Consider the following 22,703-nt stretch of genomic DNA (forward strand, 5'->3'; position numbering starts at 1 on the left):
GTTACTAAGGTGTGGCATTACTAGGTTGATCGACTAGTGTTTTATTTGGAGGCTCAAAGTAAATATATACGAAGCTAGCTCTATTATCTCAAGCGAAGGAGAGGAAGATTCCCCATCTTGGATGAAGGACACTGCCAGGAACTTTTCGGGGCCTTTTTCTTCACTAAATGGAGTTCTTAAATTTCTGAAGATTGCTCCTGGAATTTGGAGATTGCAGAAGGAAAGGTTTGTGGGCATCTCTCTGCTTGACAGGCATTGTGGAAAGAGAGAGAAGACCTGGCCTGTATAATCCTGTTTTTCCATAACTACACAGCTAAGCCTTGAGTGACTCTGGGTAAGTCAGTTTGTATGTCTTATTCTCCTAGCTTCCTTAACTGTAAAACAAAGGGACTTGATTAAAGGGTTTCTTAGGCACCTTTTAGCTCTAAGAGCCTATGGTTTTACATCAGAATTATCACTAGCATCTTCCCAAAGGCCAAGATACAAGATGTAAGACATAGATGCAATTTGCTGGGCATATAAAGTCTATTCAGTCTGACAAACAATAATTTAGCATCTTCTATGCGGAAGGTGGGGCTATGTGTGTGTGTGTGTGTGTGGATATGTATGGAGCTGGCCTGGGTTTAAGTTCTATTTGTGATGCATAATAGCTGTAACACTGAGTTCTTCTTATTGCCCCCTCTGGGAACTCCCTAAAACTATAAGCAGGTGACATTCTGCATTGCTAGAGGGAATTTCCTCCCAGAGAATTTTCTAGGTCAATGAAATCACAGGTGCTGTTCCCTCCTGTCCCCATCTTTCACCCCCAAATATGCTAGGCACAAGTTGGATGAGTGAAAAATCATTTATTAAGTAATTATTATATGGCAAGTACTTTGCTAAGCCTGTGGATAGAAATACAGAAGTTTGGGACAGGCCTTGTCCTTAAGGAGCTTACATTCTTATAGGAGTCAACACATGAAAGGTTGTAGTGGACAGGGAGAGGTATTATGGTTTAGAAAGTTCAGAGATGGTGAGTGGAGCCATTTACTAAAGATGAAAAATGACCTGCCCTCAAACAGGCTACAATCTGGTGTTGGAGATGGGAGAAGAATGGACAAAAAATGGCTAAAACGCGAGGGAGACTGTGATAAAGTAGCAGACACTTAATGAATGTTTTTTGCTTGCTGTGTCATTGGGGGGAGGGCAGGTAGGAATGGAGGAGTCAGAACAGGAACAGGAAAGGTGAGGTGTCCTATATTTTTTTTTAATAGGTTTCCCTGCCTTCAGGAAGTTCCATAACTGAACTAGGCCTAAGGCCATCCAGGTAAGTTTCTTCCTCCCATGAAGTATCTCCCCACCCTCACCCCCAGTGGCCAGAGAAGCAGACCTGCCTCCCTACCTGCCCCCTACCTACCTGCAGTCATTCATTCTCCTGAAGACAAAATCTGAATTCTGAATTCAGCTGGAAGGATGAGCACCTCTTTCCCAAAGCAATATACTTCTTGAAATTTCCATTCACTCACTGCCTTAGCAGCAGTCCCTCTGCTTGCCCAACACCTGAGCTCCAGAGCTCTTGATTCCAAAGACAAATATTGATGTTATTTAAATGCCATCTTCAAATCCCATCACATAAGAGCCTGCCAATTCCCTGGCAAAATGGACACAGCCAGGTGTCCCTGCTCTTGCAGGCGTCATAGATTGGCTAGACTGTCAGAGCCAGAAGGCACCTTAGATATCATTTAGTTCATTCTCTCTGTTGTATAGCTGGGAAACTGAGGCTCAGAGAGGTGAACAGATTTGGCCAATGGGCTAGTAGCAGGGCTGGTACTCTTTTCACCATCTATATCACTCAGCTCCATATTCCTTGCAGTGAGAGAGGAATGAGGTGCCAGCTAAAAAGGAACCTGGAGCACAGGACATGTGGGCCAGGGGTAAGGAGGGTGGCAGAGGCTTCCTAGGAGAATGGGGAACTCATAAGTGGTCAGGTGTGACCTGGGCAAACCCAAGGAGATTCTTGGCACTTGCCTGCCCTAAGGAGGCATTTCTCATCATCCTGTTTTCCTTCATAAGCTTTCATTTTGGCCTTTTGTCTGTGGGCAGAACTAGAGCAACACCAGTGGCTATGTGGAGGAGATGGTCTATTTTGTTCCCTTAGCCCTGCTTGTAGCAAATCCCTCTTCTCTGGCAATATTCCTCCTGCCCCAGGTCCTTCCCTCCCTCCTCAGCTCTCAGCAAAGGATCTTTGATTAGTTCCTCCTACCTTTGGGGAAAAAACAAGTCAGGAATCCAATCGGCTGCCACTATCTTGCCTCCACAACATCTCTGGCATCTATCTCCTCTCCTCTTCCATTGCCACCATTTAATTCAAGCCCTTTGTCATCTCTCATCTGGACAGCTGAAGTAGCCTCTTAATTGGTTTCCATTTCTCCATGCTCTTCTCTCTCCAATCCATCCTTCACCTGGCTGACAAATTGAGTCTTAAAGCACAGGCCTGAACAAGTCACCCTGCCCCACCCCCCTTACTGAATGAACTCCAGGGCCTCCCAGCTACCTGTAGGATCAAAACCAAACTTCAGTTTAGCTTCTAAAATGCTCCACCACCTTTTAAGCCCCCTTACATGTGCCTCCTCTTCACACACTGTAAGACCTGGCTAACCTGGTCTTACTGTTCATCATAGAAGGCATTGGCCTTCCTCTTCTGCCTAGAACACAATGCCTCCTTTCCTCTTCTTTCAATGCCTTTTTTCCTTCAGGGCTTAGCTTGAGCCAAGAATACATGAAGTCTTTCCTGATCCTCCTGGAATGCTACTACCTTCCCCCACCAACTATCTTGTATCTATTTTCTATATTTTTATAGTACATGTTGTTTTCCCCAATAAAAATCAGGGCCTGGTACAGTAATAAATGCTTGTCAATTGGTTTAGGGTTGGGTTCCAGTATTGGTTTTCTAGCTAACTACCTGTGCGGCTCTGTGCAAGACCCATTTCCTTTCTGGTACTTGGTTTTCCCATATGCAGAATGGGGTGAGGGGGTGTGAATGGATTTGATGTCTCAGGTTCCTTAAAGCTCTAACATTCTATATTCTAAGACACCTTCTAGTTCTGATATAGGCCTAAAGCACCTTCCAGGTCTGAAATTCTATCATTTTAATTTGGTTCCACTTATAATTACTGTGTATTCTAAAATTTTAGTGCAGGGATTTTCTCCACTACCAAGCTCTCCACCCCCCTCCCACTTTGTCTTTATCTCTCCTCCTACCTATTTCATTGTTTTATGTATTATCTTTTCCCATTAGGATGTAAGCTCCTTGAGGGCAGGGGTTGTCTTCCTTTTTGGCTTGTATTTGTAGTTCCAGAGCTTAGCATAGTGTCTGGCACATAATAAGGGCTTAATAAATACTTCTTGACCTGACTATAATGCTAAGAGATAGTTTATTGCTAATATTGCATTATACGGCTTTAGAATTTACAAAGAGTGTAATTATCTCCTTTCAGCCTCAATAACAAACCCTGTGAGATGATTACTACAGATATTATTATCCCCAATTTACAGATGAGGAACCTGAGACTCCCAGAGGTTATGTATTTATCCACGGACTTAAGAGAGCTAGGAAATGTCAGAGAGGCGATTTAAACCGTTGTCTTTGACTGCAAGTCTATTATGCGAGATACCACACCAAGCTGCACCTCCTGCCATGGCTATGGCAGTTTATCCTGTAAGCAATAGGGAGCCGCTAGAGGTTTTTTAGTCACTGGCTATCAGAGGATAGCATCGGGAGTGTTAGTCTGGCAGGAGAGACTGGAGGGAGAGAAATTAGAGGCAGGGAGAAAAGTTGAGGAAAAGAGACAGAGAAAAAAAATAATCTAGGGGAAAGTGGATAAGTACCTGGACTAAGAGGAGGGCAGGAGTGATGGAGAGGTGGCTACACATATCGCTTTTCTTTGTATCCCCTAACGCTTAGTTAGCACAGAACCTGGGACACAGTAGGAGCTTAATAAATGCTTGTTGACTTGACTTGACACTTATCTGTGTGCCCAGGATGTTTGAGGCGGGGAGCGGGAGAGACTAAGGCACACAATAATCCCTTAGGATTCTGAAGAATCATGCCTAAACGGGGAGGCAGCTCTGGGGCGAGGGCGGAGCCTCCCCCCTCGGGTTTTGCGCTCCTCCCTCCCTGAGCCGGCTGGTCAGGAGTAGCCTGGGCGGCGCTAGGACCTCGAGCTGCTCGGGCTCGGGCTCTGACTCCGGGCTCCGGCTCCTGCTCTGGTTGTAGCGGGGCCTGGGCCAGTAGCGGCTCCGGGGCTGCGGAGGCGCTGGGGGCCCAGCTGCAGCGCCATGTGAGCGGGACCGGGTACGGGCGCTCCCCGGGGGAGGTGAGCCAGGGGCCTGGGGCAGATGATGCCCGGGAAGGGGAGGGCCCGGGAGAGGAGATGCGCTGAGTGGGAGGGGTGGGGGTGGGGGGCTGGTCCAGGAGCTTGGTAAATGGGACCCCTTTGCCCCGATCTCCCTCCAACTCTGTGCCTCGCCCTCATTTGCGCTTAGGAATCCTCCGGGTACTGGCGCCGCAGGCAGCCTCCACCCCAGCTTGACAGCTGCTAGGACTGGATGGTGGACCCTGCCCCCATCCTAGTGAAGAAGGGAGTGAAGGGAAAGGGCACGGCACCTGATGGAGGAAGGGGGCAGGCAGAGTGGGGGGATTCCAGGGCTCAGAGGTGATGAAGGGGTGCTTGTCCCCCTCCCCATTGCTTTCCTCTGCTCCTCTATCTAGTCTCCCCATCCTGGGTCAAACTAAGCTGCTTTATCGAAGCCCCCGCGCCAGGGTTGTGGGGGCTGATCCTCAGAGTTTCTGCTTGCTCCGCTGGGTTCCTGGGCCATGATCTTTGCCCCCGTATTGGGGCTCTGACGTTCCTGCACTCTGGATGGGCCCTAAGGCTGTCCAAAAACTTGCTGGCAGAGGGTAATCCTTGGGAGGAGCTATGGGGGGGAGTGGTGGTGGGGGTTCTAATGGGAGTAGAGGGAGCGTGCCCTGGGGCCAGAGTGCTAGGGGGGGTGGGGGAGCTGGGAGGGTGTGTGAGCAATGACAACCCAGAATGCACTGCTCTAGGGCCCCCTCTCCCTTCTGCCTCCCCCCCCCCATTCTTACAGGGGCCAGTGAGAATGAGGGAGCATTCCTGGCGCAGAGTCGGGGCTCCCAGCGGCCCATGTCTGGAAAAGGAGTGGGACTCTCTTGACCCAGATGCTACTTTCATGGAAGGGGTGGTTTTGGTGGCTCTCCATCCCCCCTTCTCCTCCCGAATCCTATCCTCCTCAAATCCTACCTCCCCCAACTGCCTCCTGTCCCCTGCCTTTCCCTGATGTATTTTCTTCCTGAGCCCTCCCACCCGGGGACCTTGTGCTCCACTTTTGGGGGGCGGGGAAGAAGGGAGAGAATAGGATGGAGGGGTGTTGTGGGAGCTGGAGCTTGTGTCTATAGTGGGACGGAATGTTCTGAATCTACACTCTCAGCCTCCCACACACCTAAGGCACAGAGGGAGAGGAGGAGGGGAGAGAAGATGGGAAGGGTAGGCTCTGTCAGTGGAGAGGGGGTTGGGGCCACATAACTGTCCTAGAGTCTGACACAGGCGGACTTATCAGTTCTCCTTGGATCTCCAGTCCTTTGTTTTACTTCTCCCATCTCTGGAACCTTGTCCTACCTGCTTGTTAGCACGAGGGGAACCTGGGATAAGTTGTGGAGTAGGGAGGAGGTTTGAGGGGCTGTGCTGGTATACCTAGGGGAGCTGCCTTGGCCTGGGAACCCAGGATAGGGAGGCTTGGAAGAGAGCACTCCCTCCATCTGAGAAATGAGTGGGAACCAAGAGAAGCCTGGCCTTTCTCCCACCCCCATATGGGAGGGCAAGGGGGCCCTACTTTCCAGGCATGGCACATGTGATCTGCTTTCACTTGGCAGGGGAGCTCAGCACTGAGATAGCTGTCACCTGACCTAGGTTTTAGTTCCAGTTCTTACACTAACCTAGTGCAATTAGGCATTATTAATACCTTAATTGCACAGGATCATAACAGCTTGACCCTATACAATTCAATTCAGCAAACACTGTTAGGTGTTCAGCAGCTACTTGAAAGATTCTAAACAGATCACTTTGTTTCTGTGGGCTTCTGTATCAAATGATCTGGTTGTCTCAGATCCCTTCTAGATCTGACATGCTGTGTTTCAAGGGTCCTTCTAGCTCTAATGCATTAAGAGCTTAACCAGCTCTAATTTTCTATGAGTCCTGAAATTGCTTTAACCTCTCTTCAGGCATTCTATTCAATTAAATTCGACATGTGCTGAGTATTCTTTGCTCCTTCTCCGATGGAACTGGTATTCCTCTCCTTTAAGCCCCTCATACCTACCTCCCCTTCCCTCAAGTTCTAATTCAATTTCCCTGTGTAATGCCCTGGTGGTTAGGTTGTTGTTTGGATAGGCAGATGCCCTTAGGTAGGCAATGCATCCCCTGCCGACTGATGCTGGAGAGGATCCCCAGTGATCTGCTCTGGTGGTAGCCTTGGAAGACAGGGGTTCTAGCCCGGGCTCTTATGCTTATTCATTGTATGATTTAGAGAAGACACTTCCCATTTGTGGGCCCTCAATTCCTTCATCTGTTAAATGAGGAGGTTGAGCTAGATGATTTCAAAGGTCTTTTCCAGCTCAGACATTCTCTGATTTTATGTGGAAATTGGCAACATTGAGTACTTGTCAACCTTAAGGGCCAATCCTGGAAAGATGGGTGGAGTCTTGTTGGGGGTAGCCATGAGGGTTTGGCCAGAAGGAACCTGACCAACCAATAGAGATGGATAGGAAGGATGATGGTTGGGGAATTCATCTGGAAAATGTACCTGTAAGAATATCCTCAGGCTCTGATTTAGACCTGGTGAGTATGTCTCTTATTAAGCATGAAGATGAAAAAGGAAAGAAGGGAGAAGGGAGTGACAAGGAAGAAGGTGCACCAGTGAGGGACATTTCAGAGCATGGAGAAAAAAGGGCATATGGTTAAAATATGGGCTTGTCCTGACAAGTATAACTGCTTCTCTCTCCCTTCTGTCTCGTCTCAGGGGTCTTCCGGGCCTACCAGCCCTAATTTGGGGGCATCCCCTTTGATAGGGGGGCAGGGGCACAGCTCTTGGTCAGGGAAAAGGAGAAAGGATGGAGGCTGGAGAAGGGAAAGCAATGTCCAATGTTAGCCCAAGACCATGATGAGTGAAGTTGGCTGCTTTTTCATCATGGGACCAGTCAGTGGAAATCCTAGCTCTTTCAGTGGTCACTTACTGTATTTTAAGGCCATGTCTCCTCTGTCTGGGTCAGCCCCTGGTGAACCAAGCCCTGGTTTTTGGGAGGAGTTGAACCCTTTACTGTTGGCTTGCAGGTGTGACCCTTTTTCCCCCTCCCCCGGGTGACTGGAAGGCTGCTCCCACCCCAAGATTGCTGGAGAGACATGAATAAAAATAAGGTAAGTGCCTCATCCTTCTCTTCTCCCTGCCCAGGTATCTTTCTGGGCTCTTGACCTGCTCTGCACCAGCACTTCTTGAATTTTAGCCTGTCCCTGGGGGGAACTGCAGCCTGGGGGCACCGTGGGCCCTTTGTAACTATCTCTGCTGTTCAATAGTAGTACTTCCTGTACCAGGTTCAGATGCTGAAGGGGCCTCCTACTGGGGGGCCTCAATTCCTCTGGACCTCATTTTTCTCATCTATAAAATGGAGATAAGGATTCCTGTCTTGCCTAACTTAGAGGATTTTGGGGAGGATCAAATTAGGGAACGGGTGTAAAAGTGCTCTAAAAAGTTGGTGAGATGCCTAGAATGAACTCTCACTGAGTTTGGGGCCCCTCATTAGGTATACCAAAGAAGGAAAAGATCTGGCCCGTGCCAAAAGAGAAGTCTCTACTATATGAATAAGATTGTTCTTGTTTAGTGGTGTGTGACTCCATTTGGGGTTTTCTTGGCAAAGGTACTAGAGTGGTTAGCCATTTCCGTCTCCAGTTCATTTTATAGGTGAGGAAACTGATGCAAACAGGGTTAAGTGAGTTGCCCAGGGTTATACAACTAGTAAGTGTCTGAGGCTGGATTTGAACTCAGGTCTTCCTGAACTACAGGCCTGGTGCTCTATCCACTGTGCCACCTGGCTGCCTGCTATATATGAATAAGATACAACCGATTAACAACAGGTCCAAATAAAGTGACGATTAGTACACTCTAAATGGTGCCCATGTGAGCTAAGCCTGAGGGTGCTGAGGAGACTGGAGAGTACAGGAATGATATGGGGGTTAGGAAGCCTATTGGTCACCCTCACGCTCTCACTACACTACAGGACGCTCTGGCCAGTGTGTGGCCTTACTTGGCTTGGAGTCAGGGGCTGGGGGCCAGGTTCAAATTTCTGTTATGTCCTAAGGTTTACCAAACACCTTCATCACAACCATCCTGTGAAGGTATCAAATTCAAATAGAAAGGGATTCCTGAAAACCACAAATTAGCATTGTCTGAGTTGTCTTGAATTTTAATTTATTTTGTTAAACATTTCCCAATCACATTTAAATCTTTTGGCTGTAAACCCAAGCTTTGCTGGCCTGCAGAGTTTGATACCTCTGCTGTGAGTTAAGTAACATGAGATTCCATTTTGCCGATGGGGAAACTGAGGCCCAGAGAGGTTAAAAGATTTGCCTCATCCCATAGGTAAAGTCTCAAGTTCAAAGCAGAATTTGAACTTGGATCTCTCCTGACCCCTTCCTTTGGGCCACATTCATCTGAGGACAAATCCAGGACTTGAAATCTTGGTCTTATTCCTGAGTCATCCATCACCCTGGGATTTAAACTTATCATTCCCCTATCTTTTCCATTCTCTGGCCACCACCCTCCTCTAGGACTCATTACCTGGATTCATTTAGCAGATTCCTGTTTTCTCCCCCATAGACCATCTTGAGCATGTTTCCACGTTCATCTGTTTTAAACATCATGTTTATTCTGTCTCATTTCCTTGTTCAAATATCTTCTCTGACTTACAGGTACCTACAGCCTAAAGCAAATGTTTTTTCTGTCTGATATTCCGGTCTCTCCACTGCTTAGCTCCAACTTCCTAATTCAGCCTCATTTCCTACTCCTGCCTACTTGAACTCTCTGCTCCAGCCAGACTAGTCCTTCACTGTTGCCCTAAACATACCATTTCATGCCTTTGCTCATGCCACCACCTCCACCTGAAATGCCCTCTTTCCTTTTTGCCTATCCAAATCCTCTTCATCCTTCAAGAGATGGCTAAAGGCCACCTTTGTCAGTACTACACCTAGCCCAGGGTGATTTATCCTTCCCCTCATCTGAGGCCCTTAGATTCTTCCTACAAGTGTAAATTATCCTTATGTTTGTCTCTCATTGGGCCTGCTTCCTTTTGTCATCATTTACAATGTAGTCTGAGACAGGGCTGGGCACAGAGTAGGTGCTCAGTAGATATTTCTGGCACATGACGGAGAGGTACCTGATGTGCCATAGGTGAGTAATCATTAGGTATTTAAGAAGCATCTTGTAGTGAGATGCAGTCAGGCGTAGCAGTAAGGATGTCTTCAGAGGACCTGGCACACCAGCTCTTGCCCTGAGGTCTTTCATTCCACAATTGATCAACAAAGATTAAGTGCCTGCTGTGTGCCAGGCTCTGTGCTAAGCTCTGGGGTTATAAAGAAAGGTAAAACCAGCCTCTGCCTCCAGGAGCACACATTCTTAAGGGGTTGGCAACATGCAAACAACTACGTACATATGAGATCTATACAGGGTAAATGAGGCTGAATCTTAGACGGAAGGCAATAGCAGTGGGAGAGAGAGTAGAGAACTAGAAAAAGCCCCCTTGTAGAGGGTAGGGTTTGAGTAGAGTCTGGAAGAAAGCCAGGAGAGGGAGGTGAGGACAGAGCATTCTAGGCATGGAGCACAGTCAGTGAGAAGACAAGAGTTGGGAGTTAGAGTGTCCTGTTGCAGGAATGGCTAGAAGGCCACTGTCAGCTTGAAGACCAATTGGGATGTGCTCCAGCTATCTCCCAGATGCAGCAGGAAGCAGAGAGGGTAGGGGGGATGGTGAGGTAAGTGCTATGGGAAAAGTAATCAAATTGGTACTCTCATTCTGTCATTCCTAGGAAGGACAGCATCAATCATTTATCCTATTCTGGCTATCATTTCCCTATATGTTTTGTCTTCCCCTCTTAGAATGTAAGCTCCTTGAGGGTAGCCATTGTCTTTGTTTTTGTATTTACATCTCCAGTGCATAGCACATTGCCTGGTAAGTGCTTTTTCATTCACTCATTCACTCACTCATTCATTCATTCATTCAATGTGCCTGGACTGTCTCCATGACTAAGAGGTATGACTTAGCTGGTTTTCCCTACTGTGGCCTAAGAGCTGGAGGGGGTGTGACTTTGTTTCTTAGCCTCTGAATGCTTTTCATCTAGGCTTCTTCCCTTCTCCTGTAGGGCCAACGATCAGTGGTGCTAGGGGCCCTGTTTGCGCTCATCACCCTCCTCATCCTCTATAGCTCCAACAGCGTCAACGACGTCTTCCCCTATAGTTCTCTTCGAGGCCGCTTCCACTGGACACGCAACCTGAAGAAGTGGTCCATTGCTGACAGCTATGTGCCAGTCCTTGGCAACAAGGTAGGAGGACAGAGGGCTGGCCAGTCCAGAGCTTTGGGAAATCTTACCCCTCTATGGGAATTACTGCTGCTGAGAACCCTGCTTGGGTGGGATCAGGCATGAGAGCCTTTAGGAAGACCAGTTATTATGAGATCATAGACCTATAAGTGGGAGAGATCCCAAAGAACATTTAGTCCAACCCTACATTTTGCAGAGAAGGAAACTGAAGCCCAGATAGGGTAAGTGACTTGCCCAAGGTGGTCACACAGGTAGTTAGTAGCAGAGGCAGGATTTGAACCCACGTCCTCTTTTTCCAAAGTTAGTCTTCTTATTGTACCACATCCTTCTTCTTATGGAGAGGCCTTTCCTAGATATTGCCCTCACCTATCTATCTACCCAGAAAGGGGAGGGACTGGGAGCACTGGAACACTCCTTCAGAAATGTTCCCTTGGATTAAAAAAATTATTGATACTTATTTTACATTTCTGTCTCTTCTCAATGACTCTTTTCTCCTCCCCTTTTCACACCAATATTATCCCCCCATGTAACAAAGAGTAATAAAGGAAAATCAATCAACACATCAGCTGTTGTCTGAAAATGTGCCTTATTATGTACTTGAAGTCTGTCACCTCTCTGCTGAGAGGCAGGTGATACCCTTTAATGTCAGTCCTCTGAAGTCACGTCTGGTCCACTTTTGATCATAGATATGAAGTCTTTGAAAGTTTGAAAATTATTGTGGATGTAGTATAAATTGTTCTGGTTCTTCCTCGGCTTTCTGAGATACCCAAGGATGAGGATGTAGGCGTGGGGCCAGGACATCAGGAAATGTGTCATACCCAATTGGGGGCCCAATCATTTGTTTCCATTTTCCCCATTTGTGGTCACAGGGCTCTGACCTCATCCCAGTTCTGTATAATATCTTTTGGTTGGCTGCTGTCCTTCATCCTCAAAGAGGACCAAAATGGCATCCTTATGCCAGTGTCAAGGTACAGTGTGTCTGACTGTGGCTGATCGGACCAATACAAGCTTGGAATGTTCTACCACAGGTCGGGCACAAATAGTCCGTGTGAACATTTGGGTGTTTTCTCTAAATCTAAACATCTTATGAGCCATTTGAATGAGGAGATTAATGCCAAATTCGTAGATGACAACCAATTATTTAACAATAAGCATTTATTAAGCATCTATGATATGCTACTGTGCTAAAACACTGAGGAGATGAAGTGCAAATAGTTCCTCTCCTCAAGGCACTTACTTTTTCCAATTAATAAACACTTATTTTTTGTCTCTCTCTTAACCTCTCCTGTTGTTGTTGTTGTTGTTCAATTATTTCAGTCACGTCTGACTCTTTGCAACCCCAATTGGGGGTTTTCTCGGCAAAGATACTGGAATGTTTACCATTTCCTTCTCCAGCTCATTTAGATGAGGAAACTGAGGGAAACCAGGTTAAGTGACTTGCCTAGGGCCATATAGCTACTGAGTGTCTGAGGCCAGATTTGATTTCAGGTTTTCCTAACTCCAGACCTGGCACTCTATCCACTTCTCCACCTAGCTGCTCTAACCTCTCCTACCCCATTGAAAAGAAAACAGAAACGAAAGCCAAACCCTTGTAATAAATATGCATAACCAAGCAAAACAAAATCCCATGTTGGCCATGTCCCCAAAATGTATATTTCAACCTGCATTTTGAGTCCATCCCCTCTCTTTTAAGAGGTAAGTAGCATTTTTCCTCATCAGTCCTTTGGAATCATGGTTTGTCACTGAGTTGATTAGAATTCTTAAGTCTTTCAAAGTTGTTTGTCTTTACGGAGTTGTTGACATTGTGTAAATTGTTCTGGTTCAGATTATCTCATTCTGCATCAGTTCATATAAATCTTCACAGGTTTCTCTGAAATCGTCCCTTTCAACATGTTTTACAGCACAGTAGTACTGTCGTGTTCATGTACCATTATTTATTCAGCCGTTCCCTAGTTAATGGGAACTCCTTAGTTTCTAGCTTTTTACCACTACAAAAAGGGTTGTTATAAATATTTTTGTACATAGAGGTCCTTTTCCTCTTTCTCTGATCTTTTTGGAGTATAAACCTTGTGATGGCAAAGGCCATTTACTGACTTTTGGGGCATAATTCTAATTGTTTTTTTCCAGAATGCCTAGAACAATGTGGAGAGAATTGCACCTGAAATTGCAGATCCATTATGTACAACTTGCTGTTCCTTTCAAATATACAACAGTTATCATGTGACTTTTTTTCCCCCTTCCCCCCCAAACTTTTGGATGGCTACCATTAGACACAAATCTGCACGTGTGTGTATATGTGTGTGCATCTACGCACATATGTATATACATACATCTATGACACACACATATATATATACATATGAGTGTTTGTATATATATTTATATATGTCAGTTCTTTTTCTGGATTCAAGCAGCAGCTTCCTTCATAGGATCTTTGTGGTTAATTTGGGTGTTTATAATAGTCAGAATAACTTGGTTGCTCAAAGTTGTTCTTAAAACAATACTGCTATTACTGTATACAATGTTCTCTTGGTTCTGCTCATTTCGCTCTTCATTATTTCGTGGAAGTCTCTCCATGCTTTTCTAAAATCATTGAGTTCATCATTTCTTATAGCAGAGTAATAGTCCATCATGAACATATACCATAATTTGTTTAGCCATTTCCCAGTTGATGAGCATCCCTGCAATTTCCAGTTCTTTGCCACCACAAGGAAAGTTGCTATAAATATTTTAGTACATGTAGGTTCTTTTCCATTTTCCCTAATCATCTTGGGAAACAGACTTAATAGTGGTATTGCTGGGTCAAAAGGTACAGGCAGTTTAACTACTCTTTGGGCATAATTCCAAATTTCTCTTCAAAATGGTTGGATTAGCTCACAAATCCACCAACAATGAATTAAGGTCCCAATTTTTCCACATCCCCTCCAACATTTGTCACTTTCCCTTTCTATCAGTTTAGCCAATCTGATAGGTATAAAATGATATCTCAAGGTTGTTTTCATTTACATTTCTCTAATCAATAATGATTTAGAGCATTTTTTCATATGACTATAAATTGTTTTAAATTCTTCATTGATAAACTGCCTATTCATATCCTTTGACCATTTATCAATTGGAGAATGACTCACATTCTTATGATGAAGTTCTTTATATATTTAAGATATAAGAACTTTATCTGAGGAACCATCTATAAAATCCCCCCCCGCCTCAGTTTTCTGCTTTCCTTCTGATCTTAGCTATATTTGTTTTATTTTTACAAAACCTTTTTTTATTTAAAAAATTTATTTATTTATTTTTAGTTTTCAACATTTGCTTTTATAACGTTTTGAGTTCTAAATTTCTGCCCTCCTCCTTCCCCTTCCTCTTCCCTAAAACAGCAAGCAATCTGATAAAGGCTATACGCGTACAATCATATTCAACATATTTCCACATTAGTCATGTTGTGAAAGAAGAATCAGAGCAAAAGGGAAAAACCACAAGAAAGAAAAAAAAAAGAGCAAATAGTATGCTTTGATCTGCATTCAGACTCCATAGTTCTTTCTCTGGATGTGGATAGCATTTTCCATCAAGAGTCTTTTGGAATTGTCTTAGATTGTTGCATTGCTCAGACGAGCTAAGTCTAACAAAATTGGTCATTGCGCAATGTTAGTATCACTGTGTACAATGTTCACCCTGGTTCTGCTCACTTCACTCAGCATCAGTCCATACGAGTCTTTCCAGATTTTTCTGAAGTCTGGTTGCTTATCATTTCTTATAGCACGGTAGTATTCCATTACATTCACATACCACAACTTGTTCAGGCATTTCTCAATTGATGGGTATCCCCTCAATTTCTAATTCTTCGTCACCACAAAAAGAGCTGCTATAAATATTTTTGTACATATGGATCCTTTTCCCATTTTTATGATCTCTTCAGGATACTGCCCTAGAAGTGGTATTGCTGGGTCAAAGGGTATGCACATTTTTATAGCCCTTTGGGCACAGTTCCAAATTGCTCTCCAAAATGGTTGGGTCAGTTCACAACTCCACCAAGAATGCAGTAGTATTCCAATTTTCCCACATCTTCTCCAACATTTATCATTGTCCTGTTGTCTTGTTGGCCAATCTGATAGGTGTGATGTGATACCTCAGAGTTGTTTTGATTTGCATTTCTCTAATCAATAGTGATTCAGAACATTTTTTTTCATATAGATACCTTTAATTTCTTCATCTGAAAACTGCCTGTTCATATCCATTTATCAATTGGTATTTACCAACAATTTTTACCAAATAATGAATTCTTATCCCCAAAACTTAAGTCTTTATACTTGTCAAACATTGAGTTACTATATTTGTTTGCTGCTGTAGAATGATTCCACTTTTCTAAGATACCTATTTCTAAGGTACCAGTTCACAGAGGAACATGTGTTCTACTAGGGGAGGCAATCTGTATATAAATAGAGGGATAAAATACATTAGATGACAGAATCAGAATTCAAAAAGATTTGTCTAACATGATAAAGTTTGATTGCAACAAATGTGAAGTGGTGTACTCATGTTAAGAAAAATCAGTTGCACAGGTAGAGAATGGGAGAGATCTGGAGTAACAATTGTTTGGTTATTTCAGTCGTGTCCAACTCTCTGTGACCCCATTTGGGGTTTTCTTGGCATAGATACTGTAGTGGTTTGCCATTTCCTTCTCCATTCATTTGGCAGATGAGGAAACTGAGGCAAACAGGATTAAATGACTTGCCCAGGGTCACACAGCTAGTAAATGCCTGAGGCTGGATTTGAACTTGAGTTTTCCTGACTCCCCACCAGGTGCTCTGTGCACTACAGCACCATCTAGCTGCCCCAAATCAACAATACTGGACTACGAGTCAGATGTAAGCCAGCAGTTGACATGTCTACCAAACATGGCGGTGTAACTTTAGGCTACCTTAACTTAACTGAAGTAGAGTGTCTAAAGTGCAGAAGCTGGGAATTCCACTATACTTTGCCCTGCTCAGAAGTGAGTAAGGGAAGGCTGTCATGACCCTAGGTGAGTCACTTAACATTTCCGAGACTCAAGTCTTTTATCTACAAAATGAAGAAAATAGTAGTGCTTACTTGCAAGGTTGTTGGAAAGATCAAATGAGACAATATATGTAAAGTGTTTTCAACCTTAAAGCACCATATAGGATCTAAATTTTCATAGAAATATAGCACTGGAAGCGACCTTACAGTCAAAGGTGTCCAACAGCCTCATTTTTCTGATGAGGAAACAGGCCCAGGGATATCGAGTTGCCTACTGAAGGTCATGCTGATAATGAGTGGCAGAGCTGAGATTTGATATAAAATTAGAGAATCTTCTTCTTCTCCCTCGGCAGACACTGACCTCCCACTGTCACCAGTGTGTGATCATCACCAGCTCAAGCCACCTTCTGGGCACGAAGCTGGGACCAGAGATTGAACGGGCAGAGTGTACCATACGCATGAATGATGCACCCACCACAGGCTATGAGTTGGACGTGGGGAGCAAGACCACCTTTCGAGTTGTGGCTCACTCCAGTGTTTACCGTGTTCTACGGCGGCCCCAGGAGTTTGTCAATAAGACACCAGAGACTGTGTTCATCTTCTGGGGCCCCCCCAGCAAAATGCAGAAACCCAATGGCAGCCTGCTCCGTGTCATCCAGCGTGCGGGTCTTGCCTTCCCCAATATGGCCGCCTATGCTGTCTCGCCCACCCGCATGCGGCAGTTTGATGACCTCTTCCGGGGTGAGACAGGCAAGGACAGGTACTTGCTTCCTTGTCTACTCGGGCTTCCTGGCATTTTTTTTCCCTTGCACTGCAATTCTGCCTATGAATTGACCACCCCAGCTCCCAGCATGCATTGTTCTGATTCCTCTTTGCTGGTGCAGTCTCCCCTAACATAAACAGCACCTTTGTTTACTGTAGGCATAATAACTCCCACCAATCAATGAATCAATCAATGAGCATTTATTAAGCATCTGTTATGTGCCAGTCAATATGCTAGGTACTGGGGCTACAAAGAAAATGGGAAAACCCCTTGCCCTCAAGGGGCTGTGGGCAAGATGGCATTTACACATATAAGTATCTGAAAAATAAATACAAGGTAGTTTTGGAAGGTGGAGGAGGAGAGGAGAGGGTGGGGATGGTGTAGAAATCAGGAAAGTTCCATGCAGAAGGTGCTTGAGATGAGCTTTAAAGAAAACTAGAAACAGGTGAAGAGAGAGTTTATCCCAAGTATGTGCCAAGTAGCTTGTGTAAAGATATGAAAAGAAGAGGTGTAATGGTGTGTGTGTGTGTATGTGTGAGAAGAACAGTAGTATGTAGAGTGTATAAAAGGGGGTAATATATAATAAATCTGGAAAGGTAGTTTGGAGTCAGATTTTGCAGGGTTTTAAACTCTGAATAGAGGAGTTTGTATTTAATCCTGATAGAGTCTATAGAGAGCCACCCCTTTTTTGAGCAGGAGAATGAGACAGTCACCCCTGAATTTTAGAAAACTCATTTTGGCAGCTTTGTGGAGGAAGTATTGGAGAGGGGAGGGACTGGGAAGGTAGGGAGGCCAGGAGACTGAGAGTCTAGAGAAGATGATAAGGCTGGTGACCATGTACCTTGACTAGGAGATGTTGTGGAGGTAGACTAGGAGGTAGCCACAATCCAATAGGACTGTTGGTTTTAGTACAGAATTTTACTGAGTACTCATGGGGTAAAGTGGACATTGGATTATAGATCTAGAAGGGACCTCAGACGACATGCAATTCAGCCCCTCATTTTAGTGATGAAGAAAGGTTTAAGTGCCTTGTCCAAGATCACACAGGTAGAAAGTAACAGCAATGGGCTTTGAACTTTGAACCCGGGTTGCTTGAATTCAAGGTCAGCTGTCCTTCCACTGAACCAATGACAACGAGAAAAAGAAAGTACCGAGTTCAAGAGGGTCAAGTTATAGACTAATCCTCTCTTGGTTATGTTTGCTAGATTAAGGGAAGGCTTAGGGAATCCTTGTACCCCTGAAGAGAGGGAAAACGGTATTTAGGAAGTAGAGGAGCTGCCAACCTAATGGATGTGGGAATCCTGTCTATTAGGGACTAAGAAATCCTAGGATCATTATCACTTTTAGAAAGAACTTTGTTTTTGGATAGGTAATGGGGTTAAGTGGCTTGCCCAGGGTCACACAGCTAGTAAGTGTCAAGTATCTGAGGTCGGATTTGAACTCAGGTCCTCCTGACTCCAGAATCAGTGCTCTATCCACTGCACCACCTAGCTGCCCCTAGAAAGAACTTTAAGGGGGCAGCTAGGTGGATAGAACACTGATTCTGGAGTCAGGAGGACTTGAGTTCAAATCCTCAGGCATTTACTAGCTATATGACCTTGGGCAAGTCACTTAACCCCAATTGCCTCCAAGAAAAAAAAAGAAGGAAGAACCTTAAGACATCTAATCCAGACCCTTCCTTTTACTGATGAAGCAAGTGAGATTCAAAGAGGTTAAATTGACTTGCCTGAGATGACACAGGTAAAAACAGCCAAGATTGGAATCCAGATCTATTTCAACACACTTTCCATTACATTTCACTTCTTTTGGAGAAAGATCTGGGGCTCAGGAGTAAATCCTGTCTTTCTCACTCAGGCCAATTTTTTTAAAGGCAAGGTCTCAGGTGTAATGAGGGAAGGACGTTTCACATTGGCTTCTTTGGATGGTGAGAGTGACTGGCCAGAAGGAGGCTGGGGACCGGGTTTTAGAAGGAGGAACAGGTGGGTGGGTAGATACTGTAGTTATAGACCAATGCATGGCCTTCCTCTCCTCCTCACCTGGACCTATGCTGGACTCCCTTCCCCAAAGCTACCCCTCCCTTATTCTCTGCTCCCTGGCTCCTGGCCCATAGGCAGAAGTCTCGATCCTGGCTGAGCACAGGCTGGTTCACCATGGTAATTGCTGTGGAGCTATGTGACCAGGTCCATGTCTATGGGATGGTGCCGCCCACCTACTGCAGGTAAGGTTTCTGTTCTTCCCTGACTCCTCCCCTCTTCCCATACCTCACCTTTGCTAGAGGTCCATGGGGAGGGACTGAACGTCCCATTTCCCCCCGACAGCACAAGTGGGCATATTAAACTGCCTTTGTAGCTCACCAGGATGGCCCTCACCCAAACCATTAGTCAGCTTATCCCAACCCCAAAACCATTTAGCCATTATGCCCCTCCTAGACTGGAAGCTTCCTGAGGAAAGGAACCACATCTCATCAAAACTTTGTGTGCCCCCTATGTACAATATAAACATTCGATAAATGTTTGTTGAATGGATGAATCAATAGGTGATTGAGAATGTTAAGAGTTGGAAAGGACCTTAGTGGTCATCTAAGTCCAACCCCTTCTCGTTTTGAAGAAGAGGAAACAGTGACGTGCCCGAGAACATGCAACTGATCCCACGTGTTAGTCCTGTTTCCACTAGTGGAAACAGGCTTGGTCTTGCCTTTAGACTCAGTTTAATCCAGTTAGCTGGGCCGACGAGGTATCGCTGGAGTAACTTGGAAGTGGGATGGGTTACATGTGGGGCCATTCAGAACCTCAGGGCATTTTTTATCTTATCAGGAGGGGGGCATCCAGGGGGGTATCTCTTTTCTCCAGTGAGGGCCTTGAGGCATCCTTCACCAGCATGCTCTTTTCTTTGTCCCCTCTCTAGCCAGCGGCCCCAACCCCGCCGGATGCCCTATCACTACTACGAGCCCAAGGGGCCGGATGAATGTGTCACCTACATCCAGAATGAGCATAGTCGCAAGGGGAATCACCACCGCTTCATCACTGAGAAGAGGGTTTTCTCCTCCTGGTCTAGGGCCTACAACATTACCTTCTCCCATCCTTCCTGGACATAAGGGTATCTCCTGGACAATCAGGGCTCAGAGGGTAGGTTCCTGGACAGTCAGGGTGTAGGGGGTAGGTCCTGGCCAGTTGGGACTCAGGAGAATTCTGCTGGTCAATCAATATCTCAACTAATTGATCTTGGAGCCTCTTCTAGTCATTCAAGGCCTGGAGGGCAGCATCTCCAGGTTATTTGGCATCTTTGAGGGTATCTTTTGGCCAATCAGGGTCTTAGAGGCATATCTTAGCTAAACAGGGTCTGGGGTACATTTCCTAATGAATCAGGGTCTTGGGGTATCCTTCAGCCAACCTGGGCTGTGATCCCATTTCTGAGTTACTTAGAGGGCAAGGACGTGACTTTCCCCGTGAGGCCTTAGTTCTGATTTCTTTGGCCCTAAGGTGTTTCTCCCTAAAGAGACACCAGAAAACTAAACTAAACAAAACAAACAAACAAAAAACTTCCAGTTTTTTTCCAGTTGACTTGAGAGGAGGTCCTGGGCCCAGAGACACTGGGACCAAGAGCTGGGAGGGGAGGCACATAACATGCCCTTTGCCACAGGTGCAAACCACTTCGAATGGTCTCGGTGCCCCTGCCCACTGACACCTGGACCTGCTGTCTCAGCAAGTCCTCCAAGTGAAGCAGGACACAGCCTCCCCTTCTCTTCGTTGGCTGGGTTCCTTTTGTCCTAGCCTGATGAGAGAGCCAAGGACAGTCCTTAGCATTTCTGTGGCCCTGTACTTCCAGGGGCCTTTTTCTTCACTCCATACCACTTAGAAGTGTTTGCTTCTCCCCATCCTCTGGCACTGAAAATGGGAAGAAAAGGAGAGAGAGAAATGATTGTATGCTATAAGGGATCCCTGGACCAAAACCCTGGGTCCTAGTCTCAATTCTGCTGCTAATTCACTATTGGACCTTGGGCAAGTGACTTTCCTCTATGGGGTCTCATTTTCTTCCTCTATAACTTGAAGGGTTTGGACTCAATGATCTCTGAGGTCTCTTCCAGCCCAGACATTTTAGGATTCTGTTTCTGACCCCATGCCCTTTACCCCATGCTGACTCCATTCTAGTTCTCATTCTGGGCAGGTGTGGGTTGGGAACTAATGACTAGACAGCTCAGCTCTATCAGGATAGGCAAAGACCTCTCCCAGACCCCTTCTCCCCGGTCCTTCCCAAGGCTGTGTTTGGCAGCGAAGGGGGGAGCACCCCACTCTTGAGGGGGTAAACATCCAATTGGATTCGTCCCCTCCTCCCTGCCCCCTTACAGCTGCTAATCTCCTTGACAATTAACTCGACAGTGCCTCATTTCCTCTTCTCCATTTGTTCCCCATCCCACCTCCCCAATTTGACAATGTCTCCATCTTGCCTCAGTGAGGTCCCTTCCCACCTGCTGAGTGATTTTCCACTAGTTTGGGAAGAAACTTATGGCTGCAGGCTTGACTTATACCCAGACTCCAGAAAAAGGACATGGGCATTTTAACTGCAATTGGAATTTGGTTTGCACATGCCTTCTGTCTGGAGGCGTTTAAAAACCCTACTAACCAAAAAGCCAACTTCTGCTCAAGTAGCAGAAGAGGGAATGAGGAGTAAGAGGTTCCAGGTTCCCTTCCTTCTGACCTGTCACTTAATTGCTGACTCTGTTTTTTCCCTAAACTGTGGCCACTGTGGCACAAAGTGGGCAGCCCCAAAGGAGCTGGTGGGGATAGAATGGGTGTACCTAGCTACTCAGCATGCCATTTTGTTCCTAAGCATCAAGATGAAGGACATGGGATATGTGATAAACCCTTCCTGGACGTGTCTCTTTGGAGGGTGTCTGGGAGTGCCACGTAGAACGAGGCAGGTTGAGGACAGATGCTAGGCTAGCACGTGGGTCAGGAAGTGTACATTCTGTTCTTGGGTGTCAGCACGAGCCTTCCCCTCACTGCCACCGCCACCACCACCACCTGATTTCCTCAGCACTGAAAGGTGGTTTTGTAATGGTTTGTACAGGAATAAATATTATTAAGCTGTCACTGTCTTTCTTTCTTGTGTCTGAAACCTCAGCTAAGACTTTTTCATGGTGGGGTCTCTGCGGTCTGTCTGTGGTCCTTGGAACTAGGAGCTCTCAAATACCAAGACCCTAAGTGAATCTTGAAACAGTGGCCTCAGGCCAAGAAGCCAAACTTTTAGGATTAGAGATCTTGAGCTGGAAAAAAAAAGGACCTTAGAAGCCATCTAGTGCAACCTCCTGTTTTTTTTACAGATGAGGAAACTGAGGCCCAGAGATGTTAAGTGACGCACCAAAAATTATACAGGTAGTAAGTGGTATGGGGCAGCTAGGTGGCACAGTGGATAGAGCTCCAGGGTTAGAGTCAGGAAGACTCACCTTCTGGAGTTCCAGTCTGGCCTCAGACACTTACTACTGTAGCTGTGTGACCCTGGGTGAGTCACTTAACCCTGTTTGCTCAGTTTCTTCATCTGTAAAATGACCTGGAGAAGGAAATGGCAAACCCCTCCAGTATCTCTGCCAAGAAAACCTCGGATGGGGTCACGAAGAGTTGGAAATGACTGAGCAACAACACAAGTGGTATAGACAGGATTGGAACCCAGAGCCTCCAGCTTCAAGTTCATTTCTCTTTGTCCCCAAGAACCAAGAACTGTTGCTTAAGAATCTGATTGCTAGTCAGTTAAGTTCAAACTTGACAAAGGGATTGGATCTTGAAACCTGTATCACTTGCCCTCGCTTGAACTGTTTCTGATCTGGAAAATGAGGGAGTTGAACTAATGGTTCTAAGGGCCCTCCCAGCTCTGGCATTCTATGTTTTAAGATCCCTTCCATCCCTGATATCCAGAGTCCCTAAGGTCTCTTCCAGCCCTGATATTTTGTTTATAACTTTAATTAATTTTTTTTGGGGGGGGTTAGGCAATGGGATTAAGTGACTTGCCCAGGGTCACACAGCTAGTAAGTGTCAAGTGTCTGAGTCCAGATTTGAACTCAGGTCCTCCTGACTCCAGAGGCGGTGCTCTATCCACTGTGCCACCTAGCTGCCCCTTTGTTTATAACATTAAAGTCACAAAAAAGCCTTGCTTTACAGATCACATGGAAGCTCAGACAGGGTTGAAATACTCTACACAGCAGGGTCCCATCCCACAGGCAGCTGGTATAGGTGAAAAGTTAGGAAGGAAGCACTGATATAGCACCCACTGTGTGCCAGGCACTGCGGTAAGTGCTTTACAAATATTACCTCATCAAT

At 45.6% G+C, this 22,703-nt stretch overlaps 1 protein-coding gene across 3 annotated transcripts; it reads left to right on the plus strand.

Moving 5' to 3' along the window:
* The first annotated feature begins 50 nt into the window (after positions 1–50).
* Positions 51–21,482, plus strand: ST6GALNAC6 (ST6 N-acetylgalactosaminide alpha-2,6-sialyltransferase 6). Of its 3 annotated transcripts, XM_020965709.2 has the most exons (7): positions 51–334; positions 1,254–1,306; positions 7,383–7,466; positions 10,458–10,637; positions 15,983–16,389; positions 18,503–18,610; positions 19,297–21,482. In XM_020965709.2, exons 3-7 carry the CDS (start codon positions 7,452–7,454, stop codon positions 19,484–19,486), a joined length of 900 nt encoding a protein of 299 aa, XP_020821368.1. In that variant the 5' UTR covers positions 51–334; positions 1,254–1,306; positions 7,383–7,451; the 3' UTR covers positions 19,487–21,482. The 3 variants fall into 3 exon arrangements, with proteins under 3 accessions (XP_020821368.1, XP_020821367.1, XP_020821369.1); XM_020965708.2 differs by lacking the exons at positions 51–334; positions 1,254–1,306 and adding an exon at positions 4,170–4,355; XM_020965710.2 differs by lacking the exons at positions 51–334; positions 1,254–1,306 and adding an exon at positions 4,170–4,333.
* Positions 21,483–22,703: the final 1,221 nt, after the last annotated feature.

The sequence above is a fragment of the Phascolarctos cinereus genome, unplaced genomic scaffold (genome assembly GCF_003287225.1).
Source record: "Phascolarctos cinereus isolate Bilbo 61053 unplaced genomic scaffold, phaCin_HiC Scaffold_2;HRSCAF=192, whole genome shotgun sequence".
Lineage (NCBI taxonomy): Eukaryota > Metazoa > Chordata > Mammalia > Diprotodontia > Phascolarctidae > Phascolarctos > Phascolarctos cinereus.